This window comes from Lepidochelys kempii, chromosome 4, assembly GCF_965140285.1.
Source record: "Lepidochelys kempii isolate rLepKem1 chromosome 4, rLepKem1.hap1, whole genome shotgun sequence".
NCBI lineage: Eukaryota > Metazoa > Chordata > Testudines > Cheloniidae > Lepidochelys > Lepidochelys kempii.
This window is the reverse complement of record NC_136383.1, coordinates 132,460,624-132,474,721: the sequence shown is the minus strand read 5'-3', so window position 1 is coordinate 132,474,721 and position 14,098 is coordinate 132,460,624. Positions and strand designations below refer to the sequence as shown.

The 14,098-nt window shown below is 40.7% G+C and overlaps 1 protein-coding gene across 9 annotated transcripts in view; it reads left to right on the top strand.

Annotated features, from left to right (window-relative positions):
- Positions 1-14,098, top strand: part of CTNNA2 (catenin alpha 2) — a 783,540-nt gene that overhangs the window by 209,378 nt on the left and 560,064 nt on the right. For all 9 annotated transcript variants that reach the window (XM_073342921.2, XM_073342914.2, XM_073342915.2 and 6 more), the window contains 2 exons: positions 2,808-2,974; positions 11,929-12,048. In XM_073342921.2, the coding sequence (XP_073199022.2) occupies positions 2,808-2,974; positions 11,929-12,048 (287 nt within the window). The remainder of the gene's footprint in view (positions 1-2,807; positions 2,975-11,928; positions 12,049-14,098) is intronic.

The window sequence follows — 14,098 nt, the reverse complement described above, 5'->3', positions numbered from 1 at the left end:
ATTAATACTTGCCACTCCAGGCTTGTATTAAACTCCTAAGGTTACAGCTTTTCTCTGACCTTGGCGTGGTAAATGCTGCCACCACCCAAGTGAAAAACTTCCTCTTGCAGTTCCTGGGAAAATTCACTTGGGAAGTTTTCCCTGAGGCCGCTTGGCTTTTCCACCCCTCCCTCGGGGAAGCCGAGAAAGAAAACAAATGAAAAGGAAACCCAGCTGTTGCCACCAGCTAATTGAAAAACATATGCACAGACCGTTTTAGACACAAAACCAATCAGGTTTTTTAAAAAGGTAAATTTTATTTAAAAAGAAGAAAGGGAACTCATCTGGAAAATCAGACTCTTGCTAGATGTTATAGAGCAACTGAAAAAGGGTTAAACACCAGGAATGGCTCCCTGGGTCCAGCTTAACATTACAAAAGAAAACAAAAAATACCCAAGCTTAGCACAGAGGAAATCCACAAGCCAAAAAAAGAAATAAACATTCCCTGTCCCAATGAATCCTTCTAGGTATGGAAGATGATTTTTCATACCTGGTTCAAACTTTACACAGCATTCCTGCTGCCCCTGTCTCTTCCGCCAAGAGAGAGCAACCCAGAGACAAAGGGAAAGCTTTTTTTCCCATTTTAAAAAGTTCTAGCCTTCCCATTGGCTTTTTTGGTCAGGTGCCTACTCCCTTTTCTTTACCTGGGGGACTCTTTAACCCTTTACAAGTAAAGCAAGCAACCACCAAGAGGGACTTTATGGCTAACTGGCTGTCTGGGTGTCCATAAAAGGGAGCTACCCCCACCCTTTCACTTATCACACCATGAGTTTTACTATATACTCCTGATGAAAACTTGGGGGAGGGGTGGGCAGTGGATGCTGATGGGGTGGCCCGGGGGGCATTGCTGGTACTCAGGGGTAGCACAGCCCAGGGGGTCGCCGCGGGTGGTTGGGAAGCATGGGCGCCGCAGATGCTGGGGGGGGGCATCGTGGGTGCTCAGAGGGGGTGGGGGGTTGATGGGGCTGGGGCAGGTTCTGTACCTGGCTCCTGGGAAGCAGCAACCTCCAGTTCCTAGCTCCACGTGCTGCTTCTGCTTCACCCCAAGCCCCGGTTCTGCAGCTCCCATTGGCTGGGAACCATGGCCAATGGGAGCTGTGGGGGCGGTGCCTACAGGCAGAGGCAGCATGTGGAGCTAGGAGCTGAGGGAGGGGAGTTCCTGTCGCCCTTCCAGGGAGCACCCCCCCCAGGTAAGCACCGCCCTGTACCTCACTCCCCAGCCCTGAGCCCCCACCCCCATGATCCTGCTGTTGGGGGCAGGGGGGGGGCAAGACTGCCCCAGCAGCAGCCACTGCAACTGGCCCAGGGGCTGCCCGAGCTGCTCAGGTGCCTCCTCAGCCAGCCGCATGGGCTGCTGCAGAAGTCACAGAGGTCACGAAAAGTAACGGAATCTGTGACCTCCATGACAAACACAGAGCCTTACCTATGAACTCTCATCCTTCATTCTAAAAGATGTAGTCTTTGTAGAGAGACAAGGCGGGTGAGGTAACATAATTTGTTGGACAAACATCTGTTGGTGAAAGAGACAATCTTTTGAACTCCACAGAACTCTTCTTCAGATCTGGTTTCCGTAGTCTGTTAAGCACCTTGAACATTTTTGGCACAATAATAATAATAATAATAATAATAATATAATAATAATAAATATAATAATAAGGGATGTTATTACATTATCCAGACACTAAACAAAATAATAGATAACGTGGTTGAAGTTTAACAAATAATAATAAATACCATAAATACTATACATCCTGTAAGCAGAGGACTTTGTCCTCCATGTTTTAAGTCTCTAACAAGTAGCTTAAAGAGATAGTTCTGTCAAGTCCATTGGGAGAAGTATCTTAAGTGAAACAAGTGTAGATTGGGGTCAGGGGGGAGTGGAGAGGACTGGAGAAGTGGGTTCATTACAGGGCTGAATATACAGGTAATTGTAATGGCATAAAAACTCTATCAACAGGATTGATAGCTGTGGGGAGAAGATCAGATCAGGATCTCTGTCCATATGAACGAGGAATGGGGACCCAGAACAAATGAGTGGTAGAAACTTGGGAGATAGTTGGAGTGGGAGCTGGTCAAGAAATAATGTAGAAATGGCAGGGAAAGTTGGGAGCAGAGAGAGAGTGGATTGGTGAGTCTGCACAGAAGGTGGTGATTTACATGATAGTAGGATAGGAGCCCTTCACAGGGGAAAGATAGCTACAATGGGAGTAGATTAGAAAGTCTGTTTATGGAAGGAAATTTTGCAAATTTCGGTTGGTGTCAACCTAATGAATCTCCGACTCTGTCCATCCGCATAAAAGGAGGTGAGTTTTTTATGTTTCCTACAGCTCTCCAATAGCAGCTTCTCTAACCTTATGGTGAATATCTCTGCAGGTGACTATTCAACAGTTTGTCTTGGTATCTTATTCCTCTAATTCTGCAGCAGGGGGGCTGCAATAGAAACAGAAGAGATTTATACAATGGGAGAAAAACAGTAAGGAGTGTAGTCTGTGTAGAGAAGGTTGCTGAGTAGTCTGCCAAATACATAGCTACTTCCTGTGTAGCTTGTTGTATTTGACCTGATCATCCCAGGTTATTTTGAGATTCTAAAACATTTTGCACAGAACTCCTCTCTTCAGCAACCTACTACTCCAAAATCAAAACCAAAACCAAAAACTAAATTCCTTTCTGGCTAGCAACAGTTAATTTGTTCAGGGAATTGTTTGTTTTTCTGGATGGTATAAATGTAAAACATTTTGTGTAATCAAAATTATTTTATTGTATTGTAGGTGAAACAATGAGAATTGCCTCTTCAGAGTTTGCTGATGATCCATGTTCTTCCGTGAAACGAGGCACCATGGTGCGGGCTGCTCGGGCCTTGCTGTCGGCTGTTACTCGCTTACTCATCCTGGCTGATATGGCTGATGTCATGAGGCTTTTGTCCCACCTGAAAATTGTATGACTTTTTAAAATTTTCTACACTGTTTTCTTCATTTAAGATGTGTTGAAATTATAAACAAAAGTCCAAGTTTCACAAGTTTTCTATTGTCTTTGTAGTTGCTGTTCTTGTGGAAGCACTAAAGTGGAACTAGAATATAATACATTTCTACTTTTTAGACCCTTATATGTTCAATCTAAATGAATTAATGTGTTGGAGTTAAAATCAGCATCGCTAGGTACTTCTGATAGATTGTACTTGTACTGCTGTTGTGTACCATGCTGGACTAAAAGTCACATTTAAATCACAGTGAAGCTCATGCCAGTGGTTTAATAATCCACAGTAGTTGTAGAGTATTGCTATCTTGTGGCAGAATTTAAGTACTACAGTTTTGTTGTGCCTTGTAAGTTAGGTGCTTCTATATGACTACTGAATGTATCACAAGGGAAGAACATTGATTGGGATTAGAAGCAGGGTAAGTGTCTAATTAGTATTCAAAAATGAAAAAAAAATAGCAGAGAGGACATGTAGATTTGCAAATGAATTGCTGTAGATTTGTATTCTGCTTTTGATGCTGTCTATCTACCTGTCTGTAAAGGCATACAGTGTTTTGTAATTGTCACTACCCAGTTTAATGATTGATTTTTCTCTTGGTCTTTATCACATGGCCAGCTTTTGCTAATCTGGAGGAGGGAGAAGAAAAAGGAGGGGGGAAACCAACCACTGCCCTAGGTGTAAAAATGCATATACATAATGTTTAAAACCTTGTTTATTTTATTGATAGATGGCCCAAAAGGTACTCCCCCACCCCTATTTTGGTAAATTTTAGATATTGTTCTCTTGCAGAGATATGAGAACCTTTAGCCTGGAATGAGATTGTAGAAACAAATTTTAATCCTTTGAAAACAGACTCTACAATGAAAAATGGCAAACGCTTTTCTGTACAAATGCTAGAAAGCACTGCCCTAAAGAATGCAGTGCTATCGTAGTAAAATGTCAGCACATTGTCCCGTGATTACATGCTGTGTAAGCAATGTGACTCTCGAATATGCCTTCATTTTTTCAACTTAATAATGAACAACATTCTAATTCAGATAATGCTTTGTCAGTAGAGACTTTCTAACTCTTAATTTTAGCAGTAAGAGGACTCCTATGTGTACACGACAGTTCAAATTCTTATTCAGACCATTTCAAAGGTGAAGAGGTCATTTGTTCTTGTATCTGAGCAGAAGCCAGAATTTTTTGACTTTCTGTGTTGATAAGTTCCTTTGTTGGAAGTAGTATGATACACTGCTTAGAGTAGCATTCTCCAAATGATCTTTTGTAAGTGGGCGCTGTTTAGTAATGTTCTCATATCATTTTTCTCTCTGTGGATTCTCAAGGCAGCATACATCAACATAGTCTGTAGCTTTTGCAAATCATCCAAGAAATTATTTCAAAGAACCTTCAGCCTTATTTTTATGTATTTTTGTCTCCTGTGCTTTTTGTTAAGTGTGTTGAAGCACTTGAAAGTTTAACTTTGCATTTGATCATTTTGCATTATTTACAGCTTTAAAAGAACACTAGTTATTTTTATTTTCCAAGAGAGGAGGGCAATGCAAATATTTGTATCTTATTATTATTTTATATTATTTTTGAGACCAAGGTAGCTTTAGGCCACTTTTTGGCATTAAAAGGCCAAAGATTGATGGTGGTAGTTGTCACACATGGAACAGCATTAATATTAACTTGCAACTAATGTACAAAGACCGATTTACAGTATGTAATTTTCACTTCAGGTACTCTGAAAATTAATGAATTAAAATCACTTTGCATTGTCAGAGTTATATGAGGTGATTTATCCAACACGCACCCTAAAATGTACTATAATCAGTTCTAATTTAAATCATGTCAAGGCAGTGAGTTGCACTTCAGTCTTTATGGAGAGAAGTGCATTTTAATCAATTTGTGAATGTACGTAGGTGCTCTTCAGAAAGATTGTTAATCACTTTATCATATCATTTACTGTTAGCATTAATATTAAAATACGTATGTAAATACCTATATATTTATAATCACTGTTAATCGTAACAATATATGCATATTCATTTAAACATATTTATTTGAAGAACAAGTATATTCTCAAATGTGACTTTGTGAAAAAATATCAGTTTAGGAATCCATATTCAAAGACTTTCAATAGCTTCCATATACAATTTTCTCATTTTAAAATTTCACTTCTACCCCTACAATCTCAACCCGAGACTTGAAAGTCATACTGCATTATTTGTTACTTGCATGTCATTGCCAATCCTGCATATTTTTCATTCTGAACTTACTTAGTTCTGCTGATAATATATGAGCATAAGTAAAATCTAGTTATCGTTCCCTGAGATATATTGACTCTTAAATAGTAGTTGGAGTTAAAAAAGTAGCACAATCTTATTAAGAACTACAATGACCCCATAAAGTTAATTGAAATTGGCCTTATCTTTTTTTATTTTATAAATCCATTTGTTTTCTCCACTTTACTTCATTGGGCCATTGGGGGTCTTACTGAACGTGGAAACTGGAGCTGTTTGCAATGTTAGATGGAACTGCACCTCCCAGACATTTCTGGGGAAGAGAAACAAATTCCTTTCTCGTAAGTAAATTGGATACCACACTGGGTTTAAAATGAAGTCCTTCTCATTATTGTTTTGTACATCCCATTACTTCCCCTTCCCACTCACCCACTTAAATTGTGCCATGATTTCATCAGGCTTTAAAGACGTTGGTTTTAGCTTGAGCAGTTTCAGTTGAATAAACACTGAGCTAAGGTCAAAAATAGGTGGGAAAAGGTAAGATGGTAATCGGAATCATGTCAATTTAAGGACCAATATCTTGTGACTCACTGTCTCTTGAAATAACTGATATATATTGTGACAGAATTCTTCCTCTGCCTTGGTGGGTCCTCTGCTTTTTGGCGGATTTGCTTGCCTCAGAGATTCATGGCAGCCCTCAGTTTGGCCACTTTCATGGCTTAAATCAGCCAGTCACTCAGCTAACCTCATCACTGGCCAGCATGGGGAAAAGGAAGAAGAACAATCCCCACAGTCTCTGCTGATCCACCAAGTGGGTCGGGGAACAGATCAGAGACCTTCCCTTCTGGTGGAACACACAGTCCAGGTCAACGCCTCCTGTGTCTGATCAGGAGTTGGGAGGTTTTGGGGAGAATCCAGGCCTGCCCTCTACTCTGGGTTCCAGCCCAGGGCCCTGTGGATTGCAGCTGTCTAGAGTGTCTCCTGTAACAGCTGCATGACAGCTACATCTCCCTGGGCTACTTCCCCAAGACCTCCTCCCAACACCTTCTTTATCCTCACCACAGGACCTTACTCCTGGTGTCTGATAATGTTTGTACTCCTCAGTCCTCCAGCAGTATGCTTTCCCACTCTCAGCTGCTAGTGCCTCTTGCTTCCAGCTCTTCGCACACACACCTCACTGACTGAAGTGAGGTCCTTTTTAAACCAGGAGCCCTGATTAGCCTTAATTGTTTCTAGCAGCTTCCCAATTGGATCTAGATGTCCTAATTAGCCTGCCTGCCTTAATTGGTTCTAGCAAGTTCCTGAGTGTTCTGGAATAGTCCCTGTTATCTTACCTAGGGAAAAGGGACCTGCTTAATCTGGGACTAATGCATCTACCTTTGACCAATTCTCAGCTTTGCATCCCTACATTACTTTGTATCCTTGATGTCCTTGGTGTTTGGCAGATATTGAACAGTGATATAGTCACCTATCCCTTGGGCCATACAAATTAGGCTAATTAACAGATAGACCAAGGTGCTTTCAGCATTGCAGCATCCTGGGCCACTCGAGACAATCAGAAGATTTGTTGCATAAGAAGATGTTTTTATAGCAACTTTTCTGGCCATAACCATGTTTCAATAAAATAAAATAAATAAAAATAGTCACTGAGCTACAACAAAGGTATAACTTACATAGCTCAAGGTATTGTAGAAATAATACATGTAGGCCCTTTTGTCCCAAAGGATCTTAAATAGCTTTACAAAGTAGGCACAGAAATCAAATGTATTGTTTCTTACAGTTCCCAATAAGGATGGTGCAATAGGGGCTTTATTGGAAGGGAGAAATGCCTGATGAGGTGATGCAGAAATAACTCAAGTACTTGGAATTATAACAGTTTATCTATCAGCTGCTTGTAACCTAGTTGTTCTGATATTGGCCTAGTAATAATTGTTGAGTTGAATTGAATTGTAATGCTGCACTCCAACCCAAACCTATGCCTAGATTTTACTTGGTAAATGTCAGACACCAGCCACATGCCCAAAAGGAGTTTGTACGGATCTGGGGAACTTCATGTGGAGAGAGGGCCAGCAAGTGGGGTGTGGGGCTAGGGTGTTATATGCACATGTTCATGTTTCCCTGGCAAACAGTGGTGAATCTGCTCTCCCCTTTAACAGAACAGGATTACAGTATGCAAGGGGAGACCTTGGCAATTGCCAAGGAGACAGAGTGGGAAACAGAATGGCACAGGTTCTATGAGCCAGACCCTCTGCTCATTACATTGGAGGCAATCTCCCACCCATCCTGATGGAATGATCCAAGGAAACATCACTTCCTAGATAGGATTCCACCCTGTGGAGGCAAACTGGCTCTGTGTTACTTCACTGGAGCTATTATTCTTCTGAAAATAGAAATAAAACATTGTTAAATAAGATATTTAAGATTTCACCTGAAATGTAAAGATAAATAATATTAATGAATTACAATCAATTCACACCAATGGCTAATGACCTATTATGTGCTTTCTAAATGTACTTTGTTTTTTTAATAAAGATTTTCAAAAATATGTGCTCAGACTTATTTAGGCACCTAAATACGTTGCCTGATTTTAAATGTGAAGAACAGCCAGCAGCTCTCATTGATTTAAAAATTACTACTGCTTGGGATTGATTTAAATTATTTATCTGGTCTCTCATCAGCACCAGCTCCCCTGCCTCCTCCTCCCCCTCCCCCCAGAGGCCTGAGGCAAGCACACCCACCCACACCCACGGGGAGGGATGGAAAGGGGTGTAGGGCACCAAAATGGCTAGGGACGGCCCTGCTATCATAATAAAAAATGTAGGCAATGTAGTTTCAACCGTGTCAGTCCCAGGATGTTAGAGAGACAAGGTGGGTGAGGTAAAATCTTTTATTGGACCAACTTTGTTGGTGAGAGAGACAAACTTTCGAGCCATACAGAGCTCTTCTTCAGGACTGGGAAATGAAGCATCACAGCAACATAAAAAGTGGAACAGATTGTTTAGCATAAGTAAGTTATTAGCACATATTGTTAGGGACCATTTCCACAGACCAGGGCATGCCGACTCAAAGTGGCACCAGACCCTGCCAAAACAACAGATGCAAAACTTGCAGATATATCCCCACTGCTACAATAAGCAACACCCCCCCACACACAACACACCTTTCAAGATGCATGTATCCTATACATGCCTATTGCAACATGTGCTATACCTCATCTAGTGCAATAAATGCCACAGTAACAAAAATGTGGGTGAAACCAAACAATCGCTTCGCTCTGAAATTCACTCACAAAAGGAAAATAATTAAAGATAAAAAATATTGTATCCCCTGTAGAAGAAGACTTTTCATAAAGCGATTATTCTATATCTGACCTTTCAGTCCTCATCCTCAAAGGAAATCTCCACAACACTTTCAAAAGACAAGCCTGGGAGCTTAAATTCATTACTCTGCTAGACACCAAAAATTCTGGACTGAACAGACAAACTGGATTTATGGTTTATTACAACAATCTGTAACCCAGTAACCCCCTCTTTTTCTCCTGTGACTGCACAGGTTATAATGGGCCACTGTACCTTGAATGATCCCTTACAATATGTGCTAACAACTTATGCCAGACAATCTGTTCCACTTTGCATTTTGCTGGGAATTCCTTTCCCAGACCTGAAGAAGAACTCTGTGGGTATATCTACACAGCAAAGAAAAATCCGTGGCTGGCTCATGCCAGCTGACTCAGACTTGGGCTGCGAGGCTGTTTTCATTGCTGTGTAGATTTTCGGATTTGCGCTGGAGCTCATGCTCTGGGATTCTGTAGGGTGGGAGAGTCCCAGAGCGTGGACTCCAGCCCAAGCCCAGAAGTCTACACCACAATGAAACAGCCCCACAGCCGAGCCCTGCAACCCCAAGTTGGTTGGCATAGGCCAGCTGCGGATCTTTCTTTGCTGCGTAGACATACCTGTGCGGCTCGAAAACTTGAGGGTTAGTATTTCAAATGGTGGTAGATAAATAGCAGGAACAAATTAGACCATACAATATAGTTTTCATACTAATTTTGTGAGCTGTCATGGCAGTTAGGATTTGAACATCATTGTTCAGTTTATGGGTAAGAAATGAGATGATGCAGGCCCAGATTGATTTGACCACAAAAGCAAAGTGCAGCTTGTAACTGTTAGATGTAGCATAACACCTCCAGAAAACAGCTATGCATTTAAATTTCCAGCCAGAATATTTCTCTGCAGAACTGGGTGAGCCTGATTCTCCATGGCCTTACACCTTGTGCAACCATTTATCTTTGTGTAAAGTGGGTGCAAAACGTGACAGAAGGAATATTATCCACTCGGACTGGTGCTAACTTTTTACATTCACTTTGCAAGGTAAAAATAACACAATGTACAAGTTAGTGGTGAGGCAGACCCTGTATATTTTAAACCCTGTCTAAATTAATTAGATGCCTGCTCTTGTTATTGATGTTGATGAGGTGCCAGAGACTTTACAGAGAGCAAGATGGAGTTCTAAATCCTTTCTTAGGAACCAGTCCCTGTTGGAATTAAATAACCTTTCCTCTGAAAAAGGACAGTTCATGTGTCTGCTGTTAACAGCATGTCCAGATTGACAACACCTATTGTTCCAGTTAAATATTTCATTAATTCAACTTGATACAGATCAGGATAGATCTACATTCACTGTTTCAACCCTTCTGCTGGGAATTTCACTCATCTCTCAAATGACAGAACAAGTTCACAAAATTCCACTGCCCCACTTGCTCCCAGGGCAGGTAATTTTATTTCCTGGATGAATAAAGTATTTTAAATCTTTTCATTATAATCGTAACGGTAAGCAGCTTTTATGCTGAAGCTGGTAAGTTTGTGATAGCTGTACTAAGTGGGCACTTGGTAATACTTCTAGGATTTTCATATCTTTACCTCTTTTGCTGAACGAATTTGAATCACTATGGAGAGTGTGTTTTTTCTGTTAAGTTCTGCTCTTTATGTAAAAGTAAATGTAACAGTTTTGATAACAGTAGAAAAAATAGAAAACGAAGCGCCAAACTACTTCTTATGCCATAGTTACTATTCCATGTTGGGCCTCCTTCTGTTTTAACTACATTCTAAAAGATGCTATGTTAGCTATGTAATATAGGGTAATCTACAAATTTAGTTTCAATGGCAAGTTTAATTTTCTTTGCTTTAGATTTGTTCCCATAAGCTGTAAATAGCCTTAGGCCCCGTCTAGACTAGAGACCTTACAGTGGCCCAGCTGTACCGATGCAGATGCTCCGCTGTAAGATCTCCCGTGTGGCTGTTCTGTGCCAACATAATTAAACGAGTGGTGGTAGCTATGCCAACGGGAGTCTATGTCTACCAGTGACATAGCACTGTCCACACCAGCACTTCTGTCAGCGTAACTTATGTCTCTCACAGGGGTGTTTTTTCACAACCCTGAGTGACGTAAGTTGTACTAACAAAAGTCCTAGAGGAGACATACTCTTAGTTTTCACAGAAAGCCTATACTGCACATAAACCATTAGGAAATTTTTCTCTCTGTTTACAATTGGAGGGTCATACACTTAATAACTTCTGTTGACTAGGCTTATTTCACATGTCACGGGATCCTTACATCCCTCCATTCCACCCCACAAGTTCCTTGTGTGCCACCGTCCTATCCCTCTCTATTTCAGGGACTCCCTGCTACTCCCCCCAATTTTCCCTTGCCAGGGGTTCTGTGCGCCCCTTTCCTCCATATCAGAGTCTCTCAATCTGTCCTGCACCAGGTGTTGTGTATGCCCTCCCCCACTGTCCTCCTCCCACTATTCCAGGGTCCTTCATTCCCACCCTTTCCTCTGTGCTGGGGGCTCCATGTGTGTCTCCATTTCCCACTTCCCCCAGGCCAGGGTCCTCCAATCTCGGCTTTGCCAGATTTCCCCCTCTCCTTACCTGGGTCCCCAGTTTTCCTCCCATGTCAGAAGATGGGTGCTAGTCTCCCTCACCTTGCCCCCATTGTAGTTATTAGTTTTCGTTCAGTCTGGGAGAGAAGTCATTCACGGTGTCAACTTATTAAACTCCATGGGGAGGATAGGCAGAGCTTGGATATGGGTATTGTTTTCTTGCGTGGCATTAATGGTACCATCATCCAGTTGTTTGCTCTATAGACAGATGCAGATCTGATTGCATCTGTGGCTTTGCTAATCAGATGATACAGGCTCCTTGTGCCCCCTACTTTTCTCCTTTTGGTTTCCCACTTTCCCCCCAAATCAGTAGAGTTCAGACTATTGATGCCTAGAATATCCTCTAAAATTTTGTAGTGGATTGGGTATGGTATTCATAAGTTATTGCATTACAGACAGACAAACATGCAGACACATAACAGAGAATTTACATACAGTTGAATATAGGTCCTTGCAAGCTTGGCCAATAAAAAAAAAAGACACAGATATTAAACATGTTTAATCTAGGAAGTATATCTGAATAAGATAGTGTCTAAACTAATACCTGTTATATGAGGTATACATTATAGTGGCATGCAAAGAAGGAGAAGTAATACAGAACAACATTAAGAGAACTGTACATTGGTGTAACTGAGAGTCAAATTTGCCTATGAGAAACTGGGGCATAAAATGATTAGTGACTTGGTCAAGGTGGGAAAAATGACAGAGACAGATTAAAACTCTAATAAATTTCATATATTAAATTGTAGGTAGAAGAAGCACTGGAAGCTGTGAAGAACGCAACAAATGAGCAAGACCTAGCAAATCGGTTTAAAGAATTTGGGAAAGAGATGGTGAAACTTAACTATGTGGCTGCTAGAAGACAACAGGTGGGTAAATTGTAAACCAGTGGGTATGAAAATTCAGCCATATAAAATAACCTGGGTTTTTATCATGTTAAAAGAAATGTTGTTTCTGCTTTGCATCATCAGATTTGTCAATAATTATTATATCATTACCTATATCTTAAGCCTATTAATTTTCCAATGCACAGTTGCCTTTTTTTAGAAGTGATTTTTTTTTTAAAAAGGAAAATATTAAAAAACAATACTTCAGTTAAGAATGGCTTAAAGAATAAGAGAGCAAATGACCAAGGAAATTACGTTATCTAGTGGTCACTTCAGTCCAGTCCAGGTCAGTAGAGACTGGAGGTCATATCTGATTATTGTGTGGTGGTCTACATGAAGTGTTCTTTATAAAGAAAAATATTTTCTTTCCAAAAATGTTTTGACAGATTTTCAAAAATGAATGTCTAAAATTAAGCTTCTAAATTAATATTTAGGCACCTAAATAAGTTGTTAGGGCTAATTCCCCACTCTGGCACTTCGAGTGCAGAAGGTGGGGGACCGCAAGGATTCTAAAGATTAATACTGGCCACTCCAGGCTTGTATTAAACTCTCAAGGTTAAACCAACCAAGTGCAGAACCACTTTGAGAGCCCAGGAAGGTGCACTTGGGTATTCCTTCCCGTGGGGCACCCTCAAGCCCTTTCACCGCCCTTCCAGGGAAGGGCTAAGAAAGAAAAACAAAGGAAATCAGCTGTTGCCACCAACTAATTAAACAACATGTGCACAACCCTCTTAGGACACAAAAATCCAATTCTGCTGTTTAAAAGGGTAAATTTTATTAAAAAGAAAGAAAGAAAATACATCTGGGAACTCAGGCCATTGCTAGATTTTAAAAGAAACAACTACAAGGATTCAGCCCCAAGAATAGCTTTCTTGAGGTCCAGTTTAAAGGTTACAAGCAAAACAAAAGCACCTGGGGTTAGCACAGAGGAATCCACATGCCATAAAGAAATAAAAGGAATAAACCTAATTGCGTCTTCCTAGACATTTCCTGATCTACTTACATATCTGGGGTTTTAAATGAGTAGTTTCTAGGTATGATACGGATGATTTTTCATACCTGGCCCAAGCGCCTTACAGCATAGCTCTGCCCTATCCCCTCTCTCTGGGAGAACAACCACAGACAGACAAAAGGGGAGTCATTTTTCAATTTTAAAAAAGTTCTAGCCTTCCCATTGGCTCTTTTGGCCAGGTGCCCACTCCCTTCCTTTTACGTATGCATAGCAGTGAGACTTTTACAGGTAGAGTGATTAGAGAACAGCTCCTAAGAGGGATTTTATAGCTACTGGCTGTCTAGCTGTCCATAAAAGGGAGCTACCCCCCCTTTCTTCATTTATCACATCAGTGCTCTAATTTCTAAAACACCCAACAACTCAACTCAAATTATAAACACTAGTAATGGAAATCAAAGGGAGTTGGTAGGACCTTACTCTCCTGAAAATTATCCCACATATTTAGGTGCCTAACATTAGATGCAATTTTTTTTAATTGCCTTATTTTTTACAAGGAAAAGTTGTTCATATGGATGGAGGTCTCTGGTAGTCTAATGTAATAGAAGTCTTTCCATTTCAGAAGGAACAGGAATTTATTCTGATGCTCACAAACAACATTGTTAGTTTTCAGATGATTAAAAAGATAATTTAATTTTTTTGTATTAACAAAGAAATTAAAAAAATAGAAGACCTGAAAGTGACAAAAATGATTCCGCATCCAAAATTACGTATGTTTTTGCATAAGGTCATACTTTTCCCTTTTAGAGCACACACAAAGCTGATGATTATTGCTACCTTGGGTACTTATAGGGGCAGACCTTATAGGGTCTCACTATTATGCATTCCCTTCCACTCAGCATATAGCTTTCACCTAAGCAGCCCAATCAATGAGCCCTGTTACAGATTTTTTAAAGTATATTTTCCTGTGGAGATGTGGAAATAAAGGAGGGAGAATACACGTGCATTCACTAGGCTGCTCATAGCTAGGCCTCCTCCTGGGCAATGCTGCTTCCAGTCAGTCACCGCACCTTCTAATAGAGT